The sequence below is a fragment of the Schistocerca nitens genome, chromosome 5 (genome assembly GCF_023898315.1).
Source record: "Schistocerca nitens isolate TAMUIC-IGC-003100 chromosome 5, iqSchNite1.1, whole genome shotgun sequence".
NCBI classification, from domain to species: Eukaryota; Metazoa; Arthropoda; class Insecta; order Orthoptera; family Acrididae; genus Schistocerca; species Schistocerca nitens.
In genome coordinates this window covers 487,864,984-487,892,224 of record NC_064618.1, presented here as the reverse complement: position 1 = coordinate 487,892,224, position 27,241 = coordinate 487,864,984, and the positions used below count along the sequence as shown (strand labels likewise).

General features: G+C 43.2%; 1 protein-coding gene across 1 annotated transcript in view; it reads right to left on the bottom strand.

Annotated features, from left to right (window-relative positions):
* The window catches only part of LOC126260547 (protein nervous wreck), a 778,787-nt gene that overhangs the window by 233,121 nt on the left and 518,425 nt on the right, over positions 1–27,241 (bottom strand). Inside the window, exon 6 of the mRNA XM_049957881.1 lies at positions 24,614–24,750. Coding sequence (XP_049813838.1) covers positions 24,614–24,750 — 137 coding nt within the window. The remainder of the gene's footprint in view (positions 1–24,613; positions 24,751–27,241) is intronic.

The following is a 27,241-nucleotide window of genomic DNA, read 5'->3' as shown; positions in this document are numbered from 1 at the left end:
CAGTACACAACGTAAACAAGGAAAAATCAGACTGTAATGGCGTCAGTGCATAGATTAAGGTACAGGCTTTCATGTAAAAATAAAATTATTGAGATATCTTAGAACGTATTTTTTAAATTTCAAAACGGTACTTACTTAAAAAACACGCCTCGTACTTTAGTAACTTTTGTGTGTTGAGGTGTGTAATCCTCAGTAACAACTGAGGATCCTATCCATAATTAACCGAGTGTATGGTTAATGAACTGAAAGTAAATGATAAGAAAGTGAAGTTTATCGAACTGATTAATAGTTTAAATGAAAGTGAACAAAAAAGTAAGTTTTTTTATTTGCTATTTAAGTGCTGTTTATTGACAAATAATTTGAGAAAGCAATATACAGTAGTTAACAATATTTCATGTTCAGACAATTTTGTTTGAGAAGTAATTTATGTAACAAAAAGTTAGTTTTTTGGACTTGCGCTTAACAGTGCTGATTATTGACAAGTAATATGACGAAGCAGTATATTTAACAATACTTCATGATCAGACAATTTTGTATGAGAATTAATTTAAGTAACAATATCAAGATTTTAAACATGGCTGCAGCAGCAACTGTCAAAATTCTTCACAATAAAGGATGACAGCCAAAAACAGTTGCAGGATAGAATTTTTTATTAAAATTCTTGACCAAGGTTTCGGTACATATAAATATACCTTCATCAGAAGTAAAAATTTCTAAAATTACATCATGCAATGGAGAATAATAAAACAATTATGCCAAAGGCGTCGTCAGAAATTAAAATGATGTTTTAATTACTGACGACGCCTTTGGCATAATTGTTTTATTATTCTCCATTGCATGATGTAATTTTAGAAATTTTTACTTCTGATGAAGGTATATTTATATGTACCGAAACCTTGGTCAAGAATTTTAATAAAAAATTCTATCCTGCAACTGTTTTTGGCTGTCATCCTTTATTGTTAAGTAACAATAAGTCAAAGTAGTGAACTTCATAATCATTTTAAAAACCAGTTGTTATTGTAGAACAGTCAACTTAAACAGTAAAATTATTCTTTTCAAAATGTTTACCTTTTGCAAGACAGTTCGAAAGCAATTAACATTACAGTGAGAAATGCAGTTCAGCTGTTACGCAATTGGTAGTGCAAAGAACTAGTAATTAATTTCATGAAGAAGTTGCAAGTTTGCTTGAGCCGTGCTGCGGCTCGCGTTGGTGCTTTGTAGTTTTCCACCCTCTGTTGGAGGCCAGACCGTATCGTTTAGTTGGCATGGTTGCGATTGTTTGTCTTCTTCTCGTGTTGACTGGCGCCACTACGTTTCGCAAGCATTGCCTGTCAGCTAATGGCACCAGCGGCGGTTATCGATATGTAGTTACGGTTGCCCTGTCTTTGGGGCGACGTCGTTGTTTTTCCGGGTCGTCTGAGTGTGGAGTCAGTTGGGGACTGAGGGGGAGCCAGGTCCGCACAGTGCGTCAACACGCCAGGACCGCTGGCGGCGCGCATGGACTGCCGGACCTAAGGGTTGTTGTCACGAGGGTGCACGACCCTGTTGTAAACCGGATCCTGCAAGCTTTAAGATGAGTACACTAGAATTCAAGTCGAGAAACCCCCACCATTGTGATGTCTCGCGATTTTCCTGTGACTTGGGTCGTGTTGCTGTCCGTAGTGTCGCCGAGGCGAAGAGCAGCGAGTGGAGTGCTTGGGGAAAGCGGATCTGATTAGCTTTCCTCGACTTCTTATTACTATTTACTGCGTTCAGCTTGTTACAATTTGTTAAGCTCAACCAGCCTGGTGGCCGCTGTCGCCCCAGTTACCTGCCCTGGGGGTTTGTAACGTTAGTGTAGGCTTCCTCGCCTTGCCGTTGCTGTCTGGTAAGGCGTGTAGTTGACAGCTTTCTTGATTGTAGGCCGGTTGGTGATTTTTCTACTCTGGTTGTAGTGATTCCTTTCTCGTTCCGTGCATTCTAAACACAGTATTCTCGGGACGTAGTGCAGACCGCCGTTTCCGGCTATGGCATATTGTTTCATTTGGTTTGTCGGACGTCGGGTAGCTTCAGCAAGTTATCATTAGTCATTCGTTAGGCTGCCACTAGTCTGAGTTACCATCTTGTGAAGTGAATGCAACTCTTGCCTGCCTATCTCATCGCTCGAAAAAGTGTTTGTTGTCAGATGGTCGATTCCTGGAACACCATCTGTGACTGGTCCTTGTGTTTTAAAATTGTATTATTTATTATAATACCTTGTAGTGCCTACATTAAACGTTATGTATGCCTAGGTAATAGTTCTGGTTGCCTTTTGGAATAAATCTAGCCGTGTAAGGGTTGTGTTACAAGGTTTACCATCATTTTATTTCACCCATAAGATCAGTTGCTTGTTTTTTTTTTAATTAACCTTGCTACTGTTTTTGCTGTTTTACAGCAGGTTTCTAAACTTTTTTATGTAATTGCCGTTCCTGTCGTGTAAGGCCTTCAGCTATAATTGTGGTTATTTGCCTTAAAATCTAATTTTGTACTGGTATTTTTTTTAGCAATAAACCTTAAAACCTTATTTACTGCCATGTCTGGCGTCTGATGCCTTCTGCTGTGTTTGTGTCTCTTACCTGTAATATTTTAATATTCGGAAGTTGTAAATTGCAGCGAGTTCTTAAAAACTGCCATTCTTAGCGTATAAGGCCTTCAGCTGTGATAACAGTGGCTTGTTTTTAAAACATTATCTGTTGTATCTGTATTTTATGGTGATTTCAGTGCCTTTGCGAGTGTCCACGCCTGCCAACATGCTACAATAATAAAGTAATTTATTTCGAAGTCGAGAGTTTTAAATAATTTCGCTCACACTAATTGAGATGGCGAACGTTTATTTACAGTAATTTCCAAACAGAGTCAAAATTAATTCATAATTTTGGACCAAAATTTCACTAGTCAGTTTCCGTATTATTTTTTATATTTTTTATTTCTGCCAATCATTACTGCGCGAAGTAAATTGCACAACAGCTATGAAGTTATGACAGCACATGACTTCTTCTGGGTAATACTGTTACTTGGAATTCGATCCTGTACAATATAATATCAAACCATTAGCAACATGGTAATTGTTTAATTTGTCATCACAGTGGATCACAGTGCGCAGCTGAAATGGCACCGCAGCTGGAAACATACTCCTAAGCAGGAGTACAGGGGACAGTACGTTTCATGTGGGCAAAACTTGTAAATAGCACAAAGTTTTACCCATGAAACGCTGACGATGTAGGGACCAAATGCAATGTCGCGTCCAGTCGTACTATAATGGTGCTAACAATTTGACCAAAGCCGCATAGACGTGGATGATGCTGATCGGAAAATCTAGATCCTGCACCAAGCGATTTCCGCCATTTCCGGCACCTCCCAGAGACAGTTCAGCTGTATTTCTGAAAGTCTGTTCAGCCGTTTAAATTTCATCAGCTATATGAAGTAAATACGTTACGTAGTCCATAAGAACTACATCACGTTATGTAGTGCCAGATTGTAGAGCTCAAAAAGATGTACCTAAATAAAAAATTACGGTTGAACGATAATGATGATTTTTGTCTTCTGAAGTCTCCTGTTTCAGCACCTACCAAGCAGAAAAAGTGTGGTTGTGACTCAAATATGAAAGACAAACATATGCTCTCGCCGAATTTTTGTGGTTCTTTTTGAGGTCTATAGTTCATTACTAAATCAAATGAATTTGCTCTAATAGTTTATGCACCATACTGCAAGAAAGCGCGACGGCAGCCCACTTTCTTGCGACTTGACTTTCAATTATAGCCACAGCTTATTTCTTGTCCTACCTAAAGTAACTAAATATATACTGATCGATAGTAAATGAATATATCTGGGAGTTAAAGAAAGAATCATGTAAATCGCGTAAGTGGTTCTCCAGTTATAATGTCTGTTTGTGAATTCGGTCTTTGTAGTCCTCGATTCAGACAGGTCGCGTCTACGGCTTTTTCAATTTCAATCAATTTACCTTGTTAGCCATCGCTGCCTCACAGAGAAGCCAACAAACAATTCAACAGGCACTTTCGGAATTCACATTCAACAATATTACTCACTCACTCTATGTACGTCAGTCGCTTGCAGTTCAGTTGTTTTTCTGCTCAGAACCGACAGCATTGTTTCGGTTTGTTCGTAGTGTTTATTTACTCATTGTGACTGTGAGTAGCCGGCCGCGGTGGCCGTGCGGTTCTAGGCGCTGCAGTCCAGAACCGTGGACTGCTACAGTCGCAGGTTCGAACCCTGCCTCAGGCATGGATGTGTGTGAAGTCCTTAGGTTAGATAGGTTTAAGTAGTTCTAAGGTCTAGGGGACTGATGACCTAAGATGTTAAGTCCCATAGTGCTCAGAGCCATTGGAACCATTTTTTTTTCACTGTGAGTAGACACGAGAGTTTAATAGTTATGTATACCTCTACATAAATTAGTGACTTCTTTAAACCTAAAAGACAAAAAGTTAGTGAGAGCAATGAAAACCGCAGTTTAGATGTACGATCCACGACTGTGGCTGGAGGAGAAGATGCAAACAACAAAGCAGAAGATCCCTCTCCTACGACGTCGTTGCTAAATGAAAATTTCTGTAAGTTGGCGGATATGGATATGGACAAAACATCTATAGACAGTAATGATAGTTGTAATGATGATAAAAAGCCAGATTGTTGGTCTATCGAACAATGTACAGATTATAAATCTAAACCACGTGGTTAATTATTAAAAAAAGCTAGGTTGCCAAGTTTGTAGAAGTGTATCTACACTAGTTGCTTAAAAATGAAAGGGTTAAAACTCAGTGAGCAATGGGTATTAGGAACTGTAAGCTCATATGGGACAAATAAAAAAGATCAACTAACGTCTCTTAGGAAAAAAAAAACTGATCACCACACATCTCAAGCTCACGGTTTAGCGAACAAAATCCAGACTAACGCAGAAAACCATCACATTCAGAACTCAGTTGCTTCCATTGTAAAGGAACAAAAGTTGTTACTGAGCGTGTACTTCGCACAGCTTATAAGCAAGCAAAGTTAAATAGACCGTTTTATAAGTTTGAGACAGAAATTTATCTCCAGATTAAAAATGGTTTGGATATGGGCCGAATACTACATTCAAATGTTTCTTGCTCTAACATAGTGCTTCATATTTCTGACCAGGTGACATCAGATCTAATAAATAATTTAATAAAGAGTGACTCCAAATTTTCACTTCTTTTGGATGAAGCCACTTTTCTTTCAAACAAAGACGCTTTGATTGTATACTTTAGAACCTTGTTAAAAGGAATAGGAAACCCCATGACAATTTTTGACTCTTTTTGAGCTAAATGACACAACAGCCTCTGGTATCTTGAAAGAACTTTTAAAGCAGAATCACTAGGTCTAGGCTATGATTTTTTGAAAGACCATTTAATCGCTTTGACTTGCGATGGAGTTTCTGTCACGTTAGGAAGAAAGTCTGGCCTCGCAAATCAGGTGATGGAAATGTTTCAAAACTTATTCATCTGGCATTGTTTGAATCATCGATTAGAACTCGCAGTGCACAACACGATAGAAGAAGTTCGGGAATTAATCACTTTAAAACATTAGAAATATCTTCAGCTGCTCTCCGAAAAGCAGCAGGGAGCTGGCAGTTGTTGCTAAAGGTTTGGAGCAAGAAATTTTAAAAATCGGTCGTGTGCTTGACACTCGTTGGATGGCCTCCAGTTTATTGGCAGTAAAAGACTTATGGAAAGATTAAAGGGCTCTGTACAAACATTTTTTAGAAGCATCAGATGACACGAAACGGGACTCAAAACAACGGTCTACTTATAAAGGGCTTTGTAATACATTGTCATCTACATCTTTTGTCTTCGAGCTAGCTGTAATGTATGATGCCTTAGAAGAGTTGGCCGATGTATCCCTACAGCTACAAAGATCAAGCGTAAACCTTGTTTAAGCTCACAACGACATTGCACTTTTAATAAAAGTGTTTAAAAGTCGGGTTGATGCAATGGGACAACATGCAAATGTAGCTAACATTGCACTGGAAAATATGATCTTTCAGTGTGTCGAACTTTCTGAAAGAACAAATATTTCTAAGATATCTGATAAACAGTTTTATCGCAGCTTGGCAAATAATTTGTCGTCCAGGCTGTTATCAACAGTGAATGCATTTGAAAGCTACGATGTTGTTATGAATGACATGAAGGTCATTCACCCCAAATTCTGGCCTAAAAACATATCGATCACTTACAGAGAAAATGAGATTTTTCGCATGTGTGAAAGATTTAAGATTAATAGACTTCGTGAAATAATGAAGGACTTCAGGGAGTACAAACAGGGCCTGAAACCAGTACTAAGCGAAGAAGCGCCAACTATTCTTGTACAGCCACCAATTTTCAAAAAACTTCTTATCAGTAATAAACAGCAGTGCAGAGTCGAGTGCGGAGTATGAACGTGGCTTTCCTGCAATGAACTTAATTATGACACCACTGAGATCTTCACTCTACATCAGCACTGTTTGTAGTTTATTACGCATCAGACTTCTGGGACCTCCTGTAGCTAGGTATGAACTTGGGCGTCATGTAAAGTCGTGGCTGGCGAAGGGATATCATTCTGCACTTGCTACACAGTCAAAATCATGAAGTGATAAAGTGTATAACGAAGACAATATTGTATTATGGAAATATTTTTCTTAATCCATCTCAAACTGTTTGTGATTGATTGTGTTTGAAATAATTTCGCAATGCTTACTTTTTCTTCTTTAGTTTCAGCCAATGAGCCACTATGGGCTCAGTTAAAATTCAATACGTCTTTAGAAAGGTACTTTTTAACAATAAATATACAACGTATATGCTGTATAAATTGACTGGTCATTTGTCACTGACTTTTGTCAGAGTAACAGATGTTTGTCATTTTAAGTTAATATGCTATGTTGAAAGTGTAATAAAATTTAAAGGGAAGTATTTAAGCAAAGTTGTGTACCCTTAGGTCAAAGATATATATATACTGCATGTTGACAGGACTTGTTATTTTATGAGTGAAGAGAAATTAAATTCATATTTCAGACTACAAAATTGTAATCTCAAAATTAACGCTGAATACGATTTATTATTAATGTGATATTCTTGATTTGGAATCATTTGTAATTTTATCATAAATGAGTTAAGAGGTCGATACTCAATCCGAACGATTCAGTTTATTGGTCATTAGCGTTTTAACTGTTGAACGGCAAATCGAGCCAAAAATTTACTGAGATGCGGGATTCTTAAAGTTCTGAACTGGTGCTTGAAACAGTGTAACAGCTTCGTGCAGCCCACTGAAGTAAAATTGTTTGAATAATGGTTTAATTTACAAACCAATTTTTTTATATACACAGTATGTTACTGGAAATGAAAAAGTAATTTTAACAGAGCTATAATGGAACTCAAGAAGCTCTGACATTTTTGTAACATATTCGCCAAAGATGGATGATTGTTATAAGTGCGACTTTGATTAAAATGGTCGACTTCGCTGTGAAGCTGATTTTAATTTAAGTGGATGTTTATTTTTGTAATAATTCTCTCCCAATGCCAAATGCGTTGATAGCATTTCCTACAAGATGTGTTCTAAGTGTAAAACATTATTCGGTCAGATTACAGCAAATGTGTTAACATTTATGATAACAGGTCCCTTTTGATTGTTTGTGGTTTAATAAATAAATATTCAGTTTGCAGCGGCTACTCATGAAGCATGTTTCTCTCAGTTAAAAGACAGTATGGGCTTACAGCAAAGAACAAATCTGTTGTCTCTATTACGAGTTTATCAATTTCTGATTATTATAACGTAATGCATAGCGTCACAGAATTTCCCAGTTTAATGGTTAGTTCTGAATAAAATTGGTCATTTTTTTACCAGATCTCTCTTTAATTGCTGTTGCTAACAAGAAAATCCCACGATCCTTGAATTTTCATAATTGTTTTCCAGCAATTAATTTCTGTACATATTTGAGTAAATTATTTTTGTGTGAATCTGTGCTATAGACAGAGATTTGGTAGACAGTACTGACAATAGTTGAATACAATGTTTTGGCGTCGAGCAGTTTCACAACAGCAGTTAGGCCTACATTCCGTATAGATTCAGAATTACTTTCCAAATTACAATGCTTAACAAGTTCCACTGGTATTTTCAAGCGCGCTTCACGTTTTAGTTTGATTACAGAGAAATAATCAGTAGATGCAGAAAGAAAGAGACGGAACTGACTTGCTGAGGTAAGTGCAAAAGGCCTCTCCACACGACACCACCGCCGGCCGAAGTGGCCGTGCGGTTAAAGGCGCTGCAGTCTGGAACCGCAAGACCGCTACGGTCGCAGGTTCGAATCCTGCCTCGGGCATGGATGTTTGTGATGTCCTTAGGTTAGTTAGGTTTAACTAGTTCTAAGTTCTAGGGGACTAATAACCTCAGCAGTTGAGTCCCATAGTGCTCAGAGCCAGTTGAACCACGACACCACCGAGAAGCGGTTCTCTGCGCGCCCGAACATTCAGAAGGCACGGATCACCATGCCACCTCTGGCAACGTGGGCTGCTGTTCCGGTGAGTGGTTTTAATGTAGCCGCGATCAGCTTTGATGCTGCCGCCATTGTTACAACTATGCTGAAGTTACGTGCCGATTGTTCACATGCGGCGACCCGCTACTTGGCCCGGTTAGCGGCGCTACGGAGTAGAGTTGTGCCAAGGCCGCCAAAAATTACAAACAACAATAGTGGTTTTTCAGTTCAATTTTTACACGTTGAATCTCATGTTAATTAAATGGTAAAGACCTTTCTCTTTGGCTAATAACATAGAAACTACTTAATTATTTTACGAGTGTGAAAGTAAGTTATAGATATTTTTTAATCTATTAGTTACATTTACAAGCGAATTTATTTATTACCTGTATAAAAAAAGTTGTGATTTCTTTTTCACTCACTATCGTGAAAGTTTCAAATGACAAAATCTGACTGAAAACATTACATATAGTCTTTCTCCATGGCAGTGTAACATGACGTGGGGAGGAGAGGAGAGGAGGAAGATTAAGGCAGCTTCAGAGTGGGGAGGGGTGAATTTTTATCTTTATCTTGCATTGTTATCAACTCAGGCGCGACGTAACGATCAGCTACTGTAGTACAAAACGCACACGGAATAAACGTTTCGTGAAGACGTGGGAAATCGGAATTGTACGAGACCCAGATGGAGCAGGAATATCTTCATCGTCATTAATCGCTAAATGCCTTGTAGATTAATACCCGAACACACGTTCATAGAGCAGTCACAAAGCAACTGTTCGAACGTTGCGGCTGGCAGCATTTGAAAACGTGTCATAGTCACGAAGACTACCGACTCGTGCCAATACGTATGAAGCAGAACTATGGAGCAAAGTGACGCTGGTACATCGGCAGGCGGTGGCAGCTGTTGTTTATATTGGAACCTTGGTATTATGTTTTTGATTATAAGATATTATGGTTTGTTGTTGTTGTGGTCCTCAGTCCAGGGACTGGTTTGATGCAGCTCTCCATGCTACTCTATCCTGTGCAAGCTTCTTCATCTCCCAGTACCTACTGCAACCTACATCCTTCTGAATCTGCTTAGTGTATTCATTTATTGGTCTCCCTCTACGATTTTTACCCTCCACGCTGCCCTCCAATACTAAATTAGTGATCCCTTGATGCCTCAGAATATGCCTTACCAGCCGATCCCTTCTTCTAGTCAAGTTGTGCCACAAATTTCTCTTCTCTCCAATTCTATTCAATACCTCCTCATTAGTAATGTGATCTACCCAACTAATCTTCAGCATTCTTCTGTAGCACCACATTTCGAAAGCTTCTATTCTCTTCTTGTTCAAACTATTTATCGTCCAAGTTTCACTTCCATACATGGCTACACTCCATACAAATACTTTCAGAAACGACTTCCTGACACTTAAATCTATACTCGATGTTAACAAATTTCTCTTCTTCAGAAACGATTTCCTTGCCATTTCCAGTCTACATTTTATATCCTCTCTACTTCGACCATCATCTGTTATTTTGCTCCCTAAATAGCAAAACTCCTTTACTACTTTAAGTGTCTCATTTCCTAATCTAATCCCCTCAGCATCACCCGATTTAATTTGACTACATTCCATTATCCTCGTTTTGCTTTTGTTGATGTTCATCTTATATCCTCCTTTCAAGACACTGTCCATTCCGTTCAACTGCTCTTCCAAGCCCTTTGCTGTCTCTGACAGAATTACAATGTCATCGGCAAACCTCAAAGTTTTTACTTCTTCTCCATGAATTTTAATACCTACTCCGAATTTTTCTTTTGTTTCCTTTACTGCATGCTCAATATACAGATTAAATAACACCGGGGACAGGCTACAACCCTGTCTCACTCCCTTCCCAACCGCTGCTTCCCTTTCATGCCCCTCGACTCTTATAACTGCCATCTGGTTTCTGTACAAATTGTAAATAGCCTTTCGCTCCCTGTATTTTACCCCTGCCCCTTTAGAATTTGAAAGAGAGTATTACAATCAACATTGTCAAAAGCTTTCGCTACGTCTACAAATGCTAGAAATGTAGGTTTGCCTTTCCTTAATCTACACTCCTGGAAATTGAAATAAGAACACCGTGAATTCATTGTCCCAGGAAGGGGAAACTTTATTGACACATTCCTGGGGTCAGATACATCACATGATCACACTGACAGAACCACAGGCACATAGACACAGGCAACAGAGCATGCACAATGTCGGCACTAGTACAGTGTATATCCACCTTTCGCAGCAATGCAGGCTGCTACTCTCCCATGGAGACGATCGTAGAGATGCTGGATGTAGTCCTGTGGAACGGCTTGCCATGCCATTTCCACCTGGCGCCTCAGTTGGACCAGCGTTCGTGCTGGACGTGCAGACCGCGTGAGACGACGCTTCATCCAGTCCCAAACATGCTCAATGGGGGACAGATCCGTAGATCTTGCTGGCCAGGGTAGTTGACTTACACCTTCTAGAGCACGTTGGGTGCACGGGATACATGCGGACGTGCATTGTCCTGTTGGAACAGCAAGTTCCCTTGCCGGTCTAGGAATGGTAGAACGATGGGTTCGATGACGGTTTGGATGTACCGTGCACTATTCAGTGTCCCCTCGACGATCACCAGTGGTGTACGGCCAGTGTAGGAGATCGCTCCCCACACCATGATGCCGGGTGTTGGCCCTGTGTGCCTCGGTCGTATGCAGTCCTGATTGTGGCGCTCACCTGCACGGCGCCAAACACGCATACGACCATCATTGGCACCAAGGCAGAAGCGACTCTCATCGCTGAAGACGACACGTCTCCATTCGTCCCTCAATTCACGCCTGTCACGACACCACTGGAGGCGGGCTGCACGATGTTGGGGCGTGAGCGGAAGACGGCCTAACGGTGTGCGGGACCGTAGCCCAGCTTCATGGAGACGGTTGCGAATGGTCCTCGCCGATACCCCAGGAGCAACAGTGTCCCTAATTTGCTGGGAAGTGGCGGTGCGGTCCCCTACGGCACTGCGTAGGATCCTACGGTCTTGGCGTGCATCCGTGCGTCGCTGCGGTCCGGTCCCAGGTCGACGGGCACGTGCACCTTCCGCCGACCACTGGCGACAACATCGATGTACTGTGGAGACCTCACGCCCCACGTGTTGAGCAATTCGGCGGTACGTCCACCCGGCCTCCCGCATGCCCACTATACGCCCTCGCTAAAAGTCAGTCAACTGCACATACGGTTCACGTCCACGCTGTCGCGGCGTGCTACCAGTGTTAAAGACTGCGATGGAGCTCCGTATGCCACGGCAAACTGGCTGACACTGACGGCGGCGGTGCACAAATGCTGCGCAGCTAGCGCCATTCGACGGCCAACACCGCGGTTCCTGGTGTGTCCGCTGTGCCGTGCGTGTGATCATTGCTTGTACAGCCCTCTCGCAGTGTCCGGAGCAAGTATGGTGGGTCTGACACACCGGTGTCAATGTGTTCTTTTTTCCATTTCCAGGAGTGTATTTTCTAAGATAAGTCGTAGGGTCAGTATTGCCTCACGTGTTCCAACATTTCTTCGGAATCCAAACTGATCTTCGCCGAGGTCGGCTTCTACCAGTTTTTCCATTCGTCTGTAAAGAATTCGCGTTAGTATTTTGCAGCCGTGACTTATTAAACTGATAGTTCGGTAATTTTCACATCTGTCAACACCTGCATTCTTCGGGATTGGAATTATTATATTCTTCTTGGTCTGAGGGTATTTCGCCTGTCTCATACATCTTGCTGACCAGATGGTAGAGTTTTGTCAGGACTGGCTCTCCCAAGGCCGTCAGTAGTTCCAATGGAATGTTGTCTACTCCCGGGGCCTTGTTTCGACTCAGGTCTTTCAGTGCTCTGTCAAACTCTTCACGCAGTATCGTATCTCGTTACTCACCCAGGAAACAGCCTGAAAATCACATCCGGGCTGGCCGGCACCATAACCAGGCTGCCCATCACACCTGCCCTCGTCGTTAATACGCCGGGAGGATTCATTGTGGAGCCGGCACACGTCCCCGTCTCAGAAGCGGCGCCTTAACAGGTACAGCTAACCGGTCGGGTAATCTCCCTACAACATTACTAAAGAGAGTAGACCAGGATGTATTTTAGACGAGTCTTGTGATATCTGAAGAGGCAAGCTTTCCTCTGAAGGGGCTTGTCAATAAACAAAACATCCGATATTTTTCGACACAAAGTATAGCGCATAGTTTTGGTATAGTATGACGGACGACAACCATGTTGGTATCCCACCACTGTCAGGGATGTCTCTAGGCTGGTCTTCGCTGGTTATCAGGGGTCATTTCGAAGCGGGACTCATCACTGAAGACAGTTCTACTCCAGTCAATGAGATTTCCGGCCGAATGTTCCCGACACCACTGCAAAAGGGCTCGTAGGTGTACGGAGGTCAAAGGCAGTCGGCTCAGACCCTCTTCTGTTAGTCGTCTATTCATGGTCCTTGCGGTCTCAGCTCTGAGTGCCTCACTGACGCTTGCTCGGTCCTCTCGTTCTGCCGTCTCTCGATATCGACCGCTTCTTCTTGACGCTGCGTGCGGCCGTGGTTCACCCATTCCTGACAACACTGTCGAATAGTAGCATCGCTCCTATTGAAATTCGGATCAATTCGCCGACTACTACAACCGGCTTCTTTAAGCCCAACTACGTGCCCCATCTCAAATGTTCACATCTGCATATATTGTTCACACACATGTCTGCGAGGCGTAGTTACTGTCCAGTTGCGTACACGGAACAAAAGTTTCAAAGACTTTATGCCCCTGGTATCGACATGTCCGATGTTTTTTTATCATTTCCAGCTGCGTGGCGTGTGGCGCTACAGCGTCATACATTCGTCCATCGGCCGCCAAAATTTACATTTCTACATTTTCCATCGATACCTGTGAGAATATTTAGGACCAATCTGCATAACTTCTTCGTAGTGTGCGGTTTTTTTTCCTGGAATGTCATGGGGGAAGGATGTAGCAAACTGGGTACCCACGTATTTGATGAAATATCCTGAGGGTCATAACAGCGGAAAACATAGGAGAGTGAGAAGAAATGCGGAAGGTAAGAGAGTAGGTGTGTTTAGACACATGTAATATGTCGAACATGTTATGCCGTTGGTGTGCTTCGAGGACGGAGAGAAAGAAATGGAGAGCGGGATGGTGAATAGAGATGGGAGGCTTCTTTGTTACAAGACGTGATGCTCAACTCTTGAAGAAATCTCATGCAAATTACAACATATAAAGGAGTGTACATTCTTGACTGGCCTTGCGTGTACAACAATAGATGATGAGGACAGATGTGTACAAGAGGGCGCCATAAAGTTTTAATCATGACCTCGAAAAAATCGAGCTGCGACCACAGAACTTGGTGATTCACACTTTGCCCAAAGATGGGTTGCTTGGCGGACACCTTGCTTGTAGAAATCTGCATTTCAGCTGTTCAGGAAGCGTTCCACCTCGAAAATCATCTCGTCCTCATATTGGCTTGCAATAGTTTTTTCTTTCTAGCAAGGAGAAAGAATTCACTGGGTGCTGGCGTGTCTGGGAAATACGATGGGGGTGGAGGGGAGGGGATGGAGGGGAGGGGATGGAGATGCTCAAATGGTTCAAATGGCTATAAGCACTATGGGACTTAACATCTGATGTCATCAGTCCCCTAGACTTAGAACTACTTAAACCTATCTAACCTAAGGACATCACACACAGCAATTCCCGAGTCAGGATTCGAACCTGCCACCGTACTATCAGCGCGGTTGCGGACTGAAGCGCCTAGAACCGCTCGGCCACAGTGGCCGGCGATGGAGATGTGTGAGATCAAATTTTATAAGCAAATAAGCAGCAAGTTTGACTGTGTCCTAAGTACGTGTAATGAGCTGGAGCGTTTCCTTGAAGTAAACGTACCGCCTTGCACAGCTGCGACTGATGACAGTCTCCCACAATGTGGTCTGGAGATTACAGTAGTATGCTACTCTGATCGTTTGTCCTTACCGATATATTCTGATAGTCCTAAGAACACTGTGTCACCTTTCCTGATGATGGTTGGGTCTTCGCCTTTTTCTGCGGCGGTAAATGCACATGTTTCCACTACTTGCTTTGCTCTTTTGCATTGGAGTCTTTGTGACACACCTATCACTCGTCCAGGTTGCTACACGGCTAAAGAATTCATCTCGACCGATGTGATACAGATGTGTAATATGCGCTGATGGCTGAGTTTGGTGGGCGTAATGGAATGGATGTGAACAGTCACAGAAACCAGCGTGCGGCGACTTTTGTCATGATCGAAATGCCGTGTAAGATGTTGGAAACTGATCCGGGACAGATTTTGACTTTTTGTACTATGTCCTCGATAGTGATGCTCCGGTATTCGATTGTTCAAACAGAGATGATTCTATACGTCTTTCTGCGTCTTTCACATTGGAAGCGTCTGTGACACCTAAGCACTGTATCACATGACGGCGAATTCTTGCCGAAAAGTGGCACCAATTCAGCAGTTCTTGTTGCAAAGTTGTTCCCCACAAAATGAATTTTGCACATAACCCCTTTTTTTTGCCGCCTCTGCAATGGAGGCCAGATCTGCGTAACTCAGTGTTGAAATCAAGCGGTTTTCTTATGGGTGGCCGAAGGAAAGATTTCAGACACATCGCAGCTCACCCCATTTAAGCCGCACGATACTCCGCTTTATCAATAGGCTGTGCGATTTCCGTTTGGCACCTCTGTCGGCGTTCTAGGGCATTATTACCAGGAGAGTAGACTTGTATCTAAAAATATACTGACGGAAAAAAATTGCAGCACCAAAAAGTAATTAATGTAGCCTAATGAAATTTCGGTTATACATTTGTCTAGGTAAGTGATGAACAGTGCAAGATCACAAGTTAATGTAAGTGCGAGATAAGCCATTGCAAAAGTGAAGTGCTGGTATAATAATAAATGTCAGAATGTTGACGGCAAGCAAGCAGACGAGCAAGCATTGTGTTGTATAGGTGCCGCGTGTCAGTTTTTGGGATTTAGTTCCACACCTGTGGCACTTGGACGGTCAATACAGGGCAGTTAATGTTGGTTGTGGATGACGCGACAGTTGTCGTCCGATGATGCCCCATATGTGCACTATTGGAGTCGGATACGGTGATCGAGCAGGCCAAGGAAACATATCGACACTCTGTACAGCATGTTGGATTACAACAACGATATGTGGGGAAACACTCCCTGGAATGCTGTTCATGAATGGCAGCACAACAGCTCAGATCACCAGACTGACGTACAATTTTGCAGTCTGGGTGCGTGGGATATCTCCGAGAGTGCTCCCAGTGTTATAGGAAATCACTTCCCACACCAGGTGCAGGTCCAGCGTGGCTAGCACTCAGTTTGATTGCAAGCCCTCAACTGGCCTCTTTCTAACCAACACACGGCCTTCACTGGCACTGAGGTGGAACTAGCTTTCATTAGAAAATGCAATAGGCCTCCACCCCTCCCTCCACTGAGCTCTCGCTTGACCCACAGAAGTCGCAAATGGCGGTGGTTTGAGGTGCACTCTATAAGGCGTCTGGCTCGGAGTTCTCCTTGAAGCAACCGATTTGTAACAGTTCGTTGTGTCACTGTGGTGCGAACTACTGCTCAAACCGTAGTTGCTGTGCGATGCGCGAGTCTTGCACCGAATATGATGGTCTTCCCTTGGGCGTTAGCGCCACATGGTCGTCGGGAGCCCGGTCTGCTTGTGACCATCCTTTCTCGTGACCACCGCTGCCAGCAATCACGTACAGTGGACAGAACCCTGCCAAGTTGTTTTTTTTTTTTTTTTTTTTTTTTTTGCGATATCGTAAGAGGTACATCCAGCTTCTCGAAGCTCTTTTACACCACCTCGTTTAAACTCCGGTGTTAATAATAGCGTTTCTGTCGCCTTAAAGGCATTCTTGACTAGCATTAACCCCGCACGTCAAATCTCAAAGGTAACTACCCTCATGACTGTTCTTGTTGTTGTTGTGGTGGTCTTCAGTCCTGAGACTGGTTTGATGCAGCTCTCCATGCTACTCTATCCTGTGCAAGCTTCTTCATCTCCCAGTATCTACTGCATCCTACATCTTTCTGAATCTGCTTAGTGTATTCATCTCTTGGTCTCCCGCTACTATTTTTACCCTCCACGCTGCCCTCCAATACTAAATTGGTGATCCCTTGATGCCTCAGAACATGTCCTACCAACCGATCCCTTCTTCTAGTCAAGTTGTGCAACAAACTCCTCTTCTCCCCAATTTTATTCAATACCTCCTCATTAGTTATGTAATCTACCCATCAAATCTTCAGTATTCTTCTGGAGCACCACATTTCGAAAGCTTCTATTCGCTTCTTGTCCAAACTATTCATCGTCCATGTTTGACTTCCATTCATGGCACAGAGCGTTTTTAGAACAAACTGCTTTGAATCCTCATAGTAGCGCTACTAGCGCCACTATTATACAACTGGCGCGAAATTTGAATAGACGTCATCTTTCAGATGTAGAAACAGGCCTACCAACTTCCATTTACGTCGCTCAACCCTTCTTGGTGTTGCGATTTTACTTCTGTCAGTCTACAGTGCGCAACAAAATTAGAGGATCTTTCATCCGAAACCACGTAATTGTCTCTCGTGCCGACGCATACGTTTGAAATTTCGCTCAAAGTTGCCTACATTCTCCCTCTCCAGAACGTTATTGCAGTGCCTCTGTTGTTGCGAAGTATGATGCAATGTCCCTTCGTACAAGCATACATTGTATCGTATTTCAAAACAACACAGAAATATCGTATTTTTTCTGCCGACACTGGCAAGCGAGTTTCAATTAAAATTTTATGTAATGAATGTACAAGTGCAGGCTGTAGACATGTGGTTGACGGCATATGGAAGTTTTGGTCTGGCCGTGAGTCGTTCTAGCATAACCTAATGGTAAGGCGACAGCTCTCGATGAGCGGCAAATCTTGGTTCGGGTCCCGGTCTGGCAAAAATTTCCGTTACCATCTGTAGGCAGCCGCAAAACTCGCGGTAAATTCTGTGCTGCCTCGCTCCTTCCACAGTGCAAACGATGGCATATCACTCGTTGCAAAGGAAGGGCGGCTGAAATTAAAGCACATACATAATTGGTAAAAGTGGACTGTATTTGTAGGCTATATTGAGAAACACAGTTACAGAAACGTGTGCGCTGCTTGGCGGTAACGGCTCGCTCTGGTCCCGGACAGTTCGGCCGTGCATTGTGTGGACGGGCGGGCAGAAAAAGTCCTTATCTGAAGCGAGCGTCCAGTCGCTGCTGCACCCTTGTGGCACGTTGCACTAATACAGAACACCATCTTTCCATTATACAGCTGGATGTTGTCCACATGAACGTCGGACATTTGCCACTCCGGACATTTGCCGTGCCAGACATTTGCCACACTTACCCCTTCGCCACGTAGCTTGAGTAGCGATCCCACAGGTAAGGGGGCCGACCGCGGTAGCCACGCGGTTCTAGGCGCTGCAGTCCGGAACCGCGCAACTGCTGCGGTCGCAGGTTCGAATCCTGCCTCGGGAATGGATGTGTGTGATGTCCTTAGGATAGTTAGGTTTAAGTAGTTCTAAGTTCTAGTGTACTGATGACCTAAGATGTTAAGTCCCATAGTGCTCAGAGCCATTTGAACCTCAGGTAAGGGACGCCCTTCCTCGTACTTCTTCTGTACGCTTTCAAACCACCATCTCCACATCTTATTCGATACAACCAGTACGTAAGGGACCTTCTTCTTCGACATCTGGCGAAATACAGAGCTTCTTTACCGAAATCGAAATATTTATAACTTTTAGGAAACGAAAGCAATACCGACGATTATGTCAGTATGTAATTAGTTCTGCCAAGTATAAATGTAGATCCCTTTGTACGGTAGTTTCCTTTCACGCTTACTGATTGCGATAGAAAAGGTCCATCGCCATGGGAGCAACAAGAAAGGAACGATGTAAAGAGAATGCGAATGTACGCTAACCACTTCTTTTTGATCACTGGATTTGTGACTGCTTTAATTACAACAACTGCATGCCCAAAAGACAATAAGGAAAGAAGAAATGGGTATGCGAATGTTTGAAAAGAAGAACGACATACTCCATATTAATTTACTCTCTAAAGTCCGATATCCCTTGCGGCGAAACATCAGTTAATAAAGTGTAGCGGGAAAATGTTCAAAACACGACTCAAAATACGATCACTAAATAGAATATCTATGATTGAAATGTCATCTAAATTCGATGTACAATTTTAAAATGTTAGAAATAAGAAAATGAAGTGATACAGAATGCTATGCTTGTAACATACGTTGTTGTTCTACAATGTTTATCTCTGGTATTTACAGGGTCACAGATAAAGCATTCTAAGTTTTGAAGGGAAAAGCCGTAATTGTGATTATCTACACTACAACAGAAACAAGAAGTACAACTTAAGGAAAAATAATTTAATGTGTGTTCCTGATTACAAGCGATATTGAAGCAGATGGTTCCTGTGGCTTAGTATGGGCAGAGGTTATATTCGACAACCGGAATAAATCAATAACTACTGGCTCCTTTTACCGACCTCCGGTCTCAGATGAAACAGTTGCTGAACAGTTCAAAGAAAACTTGAGTCTCATCACAAATAGGTACTTTACTCATACAATTATAGTCGGCAGTAACTTCAATCTACCATATGTTGACAAAAATACATTTTCAGACCCTATTGTAGATAGAAAACAACTTCCGTAATTGTTCTAAATGCATTTTTAAAACTATTTTGAATAATTAGTTCACGCGGCCATTCAAATTGTAAATGGTTACGAAAACACACTTGACCTCTTAGCCACAAATAATCCTGAGAATCACGACGGATACAGGGATTAGTGGACACACAGTAGTAGAGAGGCTCAATTCCGTAACAAAGAAGTTCACCAAAACTAAACGCGAAATATATTTATTTATATAAGCAGCTAAAAATTCGGTTGACGTATTTCTAAGAGACAGTCTCCAATCCTTCCAAACTATGTAAGTGAAGACCATATGTGGCTTAAGTTTAAAGAAATGGTTCAAATGGCTCTGAGCACTATGGGACTCAACTGCTGTGGTCATAAGTCCCCTAGAACTTAGAACTACTTAAACCTAACTAACCTAAGGACAGCACACAACACCCAGCCATCACGAGGCAGAGAAAATCCCTGACCCCGCCGGGAATCGAACCCGGGAACCCGGGCGTGGGAAGCGAGAACGCTACCGCACGACCACGAGATGCGGGCTAAGTTTAAAGAAATAGTATCAACAGCACTCGAGAGATTCATACCAAATAAATTAATTAGATACGGAACTGATCCCACATGATACACAAAACACGGCCGAAAGCTGCTGCAGCAGCACCAAAAAAAGCACGTATAATTTAGACGAACGCAAAATCTCCAAGATTGGCGTAGTTTCACTGAGGTGCGGATTTCAATGCGAGATGCATTTAATACTTTCTACAATGAAACTCTCTATAGGATTGTGGCGGAAAATCCAAAGAGACTCTGGACCTATGTTAAGTAAACCGGCGGAAAGGCTCAGTAAGTACCTTTACTGTGCGACAGCGACGGTAATGTTACTGATGACAGTGCCACTAAAGTGGAGTTACTAAATGCAGTTCCATGGGTCGGGTGGCGGGTGAAGAGGAGGAGGAGGAGGGGGAGACAAGGGACGCAACCCTTCGGAGCAGGTAAAATCGTGGCAGCTGTCCGGCGTGGCAAATGTCCGCACACCGTCCACATTGGCGAGTGTGAATAAATGTCATGTATTCCGCTGTAATGATGCAAAAGCGTGGCGCACTGCGACGTCACCCTCGAGCTCAGCGACGCTTCAGATAGCAAGGTCAGATTTCGTCGAATGTTTTTGAACGATCCCTAGTGTTTCCTCCCTGTCTAGCAGAGCGAAAACTGCAGTCATACTGGACTCCAAAGGAGCCAGAGTACGTCTGATCTGGTGAGCGGCGACGTGTCTGAAATGTTTCCCTCGGCCGCCTGAGACTGAATACCCTAACTCACAAATCGACGAGAAATAAACGAAAAAAAAATCTACTCAAAAACGCATATAAAAAATCACTTCACGCCTTCTGGAGGGACTAGACCAGTTGTGGCTTGAATGCAAAGAAACAGTATCGACAGCAATTGAGATATATATACCAAATACATTAACAACGAAGGGCTTGATCGCCAATGGTACAGAAAGCAGGTCAGAACACTGTTGTAGAAACAACGAAAACAGCATGCCTCATTTAAACGAACGCTAAATCCCCAAGATTGGCTATCTTTTACAGAAGCTCGAAATTTAGCGCGGACTACAATACGAGATGCTTTCAATATTTTCCGCAACGAAATTTTTTCTCGAAACCTGACAAAAAACTCCAGAGAGATTCTGGTCGCGTGTAAAGTATGCTAGCGGCAAGACATAATAAATTCCTTCTGAGTGCGATAGCAATACAAGTTACTGTCAATAACAGTGCTGCTAAAGCAGAGTTACTAAACACAGCATTTTGAAATTCTTTCGCCAGAGAACACGAAGCAAATATTCAAATTTCGAATCAAGAACAGCTGAGCTGAACAGCTACATGAGTAACTTAAAAGCAGATATCGTCGGTGCGGTGAAATAAATCACTTAATAAAAGCAAGTCTTCCGGTGCAGATTCTGTACCAATTAGGTTACTTTCAGAATATGCTGATGCAATAGCTCCATGTTTAACAATCATATACAAGCGCTCGGTCGACGTAAGATCCGTACCCAAAGACTGGAAAGCTGCACAGGTCACACCAGTATACAAGAAAAGCAATAGGAGTAATGCACTAAATTACAGGCCGGTATCATGAACGTCGATATGCTGCAGGATTTTGGAACATATATTGTGTTCGAACATCATGAATTATCTCGAACAGAACGGTCTGTTGACATACAGTCAACACAGATCTAGAAAACATCTTGTTAAATACATATAGCTCTTTATCGCACAAAGTGTTGAGAACTATTGACAAGGTATTTGAAATTCATTCCGTGTTTTTGGATTTCCAGGAGGCTTTTGACAACGTACCTCACAAGCGGCTTGTAATATAATTGCGTGTTTATAGAATATGGTCTCAGTCATGCGACTGAATTCGTGGTTTTCTGTCAGGGAGGTTACTGTTCGTACTAACTAGCGAAAAGCCGTCGAGTAAAACAGAAGTGATTTCTAGCGTTCTCCAAGGTAGTGTTATTGGACCTCTGCTGTTCCTCATGTATATAAACGATTTAAGAGATAATCTGAGGAGCCGTCTTAGGTTGTTTTGCAGATGGTACTGTCGTTTATCGTCTATTAGACATCCCAAGATCAAAACCAATCGCAAAAGCAGTTAGATAAGATGCCTGTATGGTTCGAAAATTGACATTTGACACTAAATAATGAAAATTGTGAGGTCATTCACACGAGCGCTAAAAGGAATCCGTTCAACTTCGGTTACACGATAAACCAATCCAATCTAAAGACCATAAACGCAACTAAATACCTAGGGATTAAAATCACTAACATCTTAAACTGGAAATAACACATAGTAAACGTTGTGGAGAAGGCGAACCAAAGACTGCGTTCTACTGGCCGAACACTTAGAAGATGCAACAGTTCTACGAAAGAGACAGCTTATACTAAGCTTGCCCATCCTCTTTTGGTGTGCTGCTAAGCCGTGTGGGATCCTTAAAAGATGGGATTAATGGGGTACATCCAGAAAGTTCAAAGAAGGGCAGCACGTTTTGTATTATCGAGAAATGGAGGATAGTCACGGACATGATACGAGACGTGGGATGGACATCATTAAAACAAAGGTGTTTTTTTGCTGCCTCGGGATCTTCCCACGAAATTTCAATCACCAGCTTTTTCCACCGAACGCGAATATATTTTGCTGACGCAGACCTTCATAGAGAGAAACGTGTATCATAATAAAATAAGGGAAATCAGAGATCGCACGGATAGAAACAGGTGTTCATTTTTTCAGCAAGCTGTTCGAGAGTGGAATAATGGAGGTTCGATCGACTCCCTGCTAGGCACTTAGGTGTGATTCGTAGAGTATCCATGCAGATGTAGCTATAGATGCAGACGAAAAGCGCGTGACTTCAAGGCTGGGTCTCGCGTTTCTGATCATTTCAGAGGGGCAAAAGAAGGGGGAAGTGTTGAATAAGAGGGCGTGTGACGACCTTCCATCGTGTTAGAGGTGCACGGTGGCATTTGGCAGAATTGTGGTGAAATTTGATGCCAATGTGACACCATTAACCCATCTGAAGGCTCACTTGAGCTTCTGAACTGTGTTCTCTTTTTCCGCATTTGTCGACACCTTGCTGTTTGAAGGGTCGCTGAGCCTGAGGGTGATGTCGCAGGGCGCCACTCCTCTGCACCACTACAGATGGAGGTCTTAGGCACTGTTCAGCCAAATTTCAAACCGCTGCGCCGGAATGGCAGATAACTGAGGGATTCCGAAAACGTGACCCTTTAATTTTGTTGCGCAGTGTAAACAACCAGATACACTACTGGCCATTATAATTGCTACACCACGAAGATGACGTGCTACAGACGCGAAATTTAAGCGGCTGGAAGAAGATGCTGTGAATTGCAAAAGATTCGCTTTTCAGAGCATTCACACGAGGTTGGCGCCGGTGGCGACACCTACAACGTGCTGACATGAGGAAAGTTTTCAACCGATTTCTCATACACAAAAAGCAGTTGATCGGCGTTGCCTGGTGAAACGTTGTTGTGATGCCTCGTGTAAGGAGGAGAAATGCGTACCATCACGTTTCTGACTTTGATAAAGGTCGGATTGTAGCCTATCGCGATTGCGGTTTATCGTATCGCGACATTGCTCGCGTTGGTCGATATCAAATGACTGTTAGAAGAATATGGAATCGGTGGGTTAAGGAGGGTAATACGGAACGCCGTGCTAGATCCCAACGGCCTCGTATGACTAGCAGTCGAGATGACAGGCATCTTATCCGCATGGCTGTAACGGATCGTGCAGCCACTCATCGATCCCAGAGTCAACAGATGGGGACGTTTGCAAGACAACAACCATCTGCACGAACAGTTCGACGACGTTTGCAGCAGCATGGACTATCAGCTCGGAAACCGTGGCTGCAGTTACCCTTGACGCTGCATCACAGAAAGGAGCGCCTGCGATGGTGGACTCAACGACGAACCTGGGTGCACGAATGGCAAACCGTCTTTTTTTCGGATGAATCCAGGTTCTGTTTACAGCATCATGATGGTGGCACTCGTGTTTGGCGACATTACGGTGAACACATATTGAAAGCGTGTATTCGTCATCGCCATACTGGCGTAACACCCTGCGTGATGGTATGGGGTAGCATTGGTTACACGTCTCGGTCACGTCTTGTTCGCATTGACGGCACTTTGAACAGTGGACGTTACATTTCAGATGTGTTACGACCCGTGGCTCTACCCTTCATTCGATCCCTGCGAAACCCTACATTTCAGCAGGATAATGCACGACCGCATGTTGCAGGTCCTGTACGGGCCTTTCTGGATACAGAAAATGTTCGACAGCTGCCCTGGCCAGCACATTCTCCGGGTCTCTCACCAACTGAAAACGTCAGGTTAATGGTGGCCGAGCAACTGGCTCGTCACAATATGCGTCACTAATCTTGATGAACTGTGGTATCGTGTTGAAGCTACATGGGCAGTTGTACTTGTACACGCCGTCCAAGCTCTGTCTGACTCAATGCCCAGGCGTATCAAGGGCGTTATTACGGCCAGAGGTGGTTGTTCTGGGTACTGATTTCTCAGGATCTATGCCCCAAAATAGCGTGCAAATGTAATCACATGTCAGTTCTAGTATAATATATTTGTCCAATGAATACCTGTTTATCATCTGCATTTCTCCTTGGTGTAGCAATGTTAATGGCCAGTAGTGTAATTGCCTAACTTCTAATTTTCGAGTTGTTAATTAAAACTTTATCATTATCTCTCGTATCCAGTTAACGATGATGCATATTTTTAATTTACCCATGGTATGCTAATATATGAGTGAAAGGAGAGGGATCATGGTACAAGGTTTTTAGTATAGTGACTGATGGTGATAAGTGATGTGTAAAGAGTGCTGCGGTACTCACTTCTCCTCGATGTCCTTGGCCTTGTCCCTGACGTCGTGCGCGCTGTGTTCCTCGTCGAAGTAAAGCTTCTTGGTCTTATCCACATCCTGTACGCACTGCTGTAGCTCCTTCTGCACGACTACCAGCTGGTCGACGGACTGCAACACAGCGGGAAAGACAATACGCCTTAGCTCAGAGAACGACAAGAGGAGTACAATGTTTGTACTAAGGTTATAGAATACATGAACAGACAAATAGCTGTGCAGTAAAAATGGTTTCATAAATCAATTAATTTTTTGTATTTCTTCCATTTACTACCCACCAACTTCTATGCACGTAAATGATGACTAACTGAAAACCTCAGCTGCCGACAGGTGTTGTTGATATACCTCGATGTGGACAGCTGAAAATGTGTGCCCCGACAGGGACTCGAACCCGGGATCTCCTGCGTACATGACAGACGCTCTATCCATCTGAGCCACCGAGGACACAGATGAATAGCGTGACCGCAGGGACTTATCCCTTGCACGCTTCCCGTGAGACTCACATTCCCAACTGTCCACAATCCTACATATGCATTGTACCTTATAGACATTTGCCCAACCACTCATTACTCACGCTTGCTTTGGCGATTCTCGTAAGAGTATGGGCAACCTGTGCGCATTCGCACAAACGAAGGTCAATGGCTGGGTAGCCTATATATATATATATATATATATATATATATATATATATATATATATATATATGAAGAGAGTAACTTGTTCTCGAAAGAACAGTTACTGTTGATGAGCGTGCAGCTTTTCCCTGCCTTGTACGCAGGAGATCCCGGGTTCGAGTCCCGGTCGGGGCACACATTTTCAGCTGTCCACATCGAGGTATATCAACAACACCTGTCGGCAGCTGAGGTTTTCAGTTAGTCATCATTTATTCCAGGGAAAAGCTGCACGGTCATCAACAGTAACTGTTCTTTGGAGAACAAGTTACTGTCTTCGTATATATTCTATGCACGTTTCCGGTCTTATGAAGACTCTTTGTATCGCCTGAGCGAAGAATTCATTACCGCTACATTGCCAGTTAACATGATGCCACAAAAAACTTCTTTAATCGGGCCAAACAGATAAAAATCGGAAATGGGCAAGATTAAGATTGTGCAGAGAATGAGGCAGTAGCTCCCAACCGGTTTTGCTAATAGTTTCCAGCTTAATTTGTGCCGTATGAGGCCGAGCATTGTCTTTAAGAGGAAGTGTAGGGTTATTCACTAGTTCCTCCGAAGATGACTGCATACAAACGACAAGACACACAGAAAACAGACACATATCACTGGACAGAGTCTCTCCAAGCGTTAACTCACATTATGCGTACCGTTTGTGACACAGCAAACGCATTACAAGCAAGCAATTCATTCATCACTGCTGCCACCTACGAAGACAAAGCGGCAGCAGGCCGCTTTGGGAATTTGATCACCTGCAAGAGCGAACTATTTCGATGCCACAAAAAGAAGCGGATAATCTATCTACGTGTTCTGACACGTCTGTCCTCTAGTGGCGCGATCTGCAACCACCCCACGGCAAGTAGTACTAATCTTAATATGCAGATAGGCTCTTCCCAGTGAAGTGTGTCATTATTCTACGTGTTTCGTCATTTCTGCACAGTCGTCTTCTGAAGTCCTAGAGATGGTGATTGTAATTAAAGTGCAGCTAATGGCTCTGAGCACTATGGGACTTAACATCTTAGGTCATCAGTCCCCTAGAACTTAGAACTACTTAAACCTAAAGACATCACACACATCCATGCCCGAGGCAGGATTCGAACCTGCGACCGTAGCAGTCCCGCGGGTCCAGACTGTAGCGCCCAGAACCGCACGGCCACCGCGGCCGGCATAAAAGTGCAGCTACTCACGGAGGGCCATAATTATCGTATGTCAGCGAAACTGGTAGATATTCTAATACGTTAATGCGGAACCGATTTACTCTGGAAAAAATTTGTTCTAATATTGGCCATTAGGTGCAAATCTGGCGCTGCACAGCATCTCGTCAACGTTTCCGGTGTTCATATTAAGTGGTTATAACAAAATCAACATTATGCCTTTTCACTTGTTGGACCTTTTCTGCCCTAATCCATTACATATGAAAAGATTTCTACACGACTTTCCTGCGCTGACAGCGCCAGATATGCACCTGGCGGCCAAAATTGCAACTTTTTTTTCCAGCGTCGATCGTTTCCACATTGTACGCTTGTTCGCCCACAGCTTGAATACTGCTCAGCGGTGTGGGATCCGTACCAGATAGGGTTGATAGAGAAGATCCAACGGAGAGCAGCGCGCTTCGTTACAGGATCATTTAGTAATCGCGAAAGCGTTACGGAGATGATAGATAAACTCCAGTGGAAGACTCTGCAGGAGACACGATCAGTAGCTCGGTACGGGCTTTTGTTAAAGTTTCGAGAACATACCTTCACCGACGAGTCCAGCAGTATATTGCTCCCTCCTACGTATATCTCGCGAAGAGACCATGAGGATAAAATCAGAGAGATTAGAGCCCACACAGAAGCATACCGACAATCCTTCTTTCCACGAACAATACGAGACTGGAATAGAAGGGAGAACCCATAGAGGTACTCAGGGTACCCTCCGCCACACACCGTCAG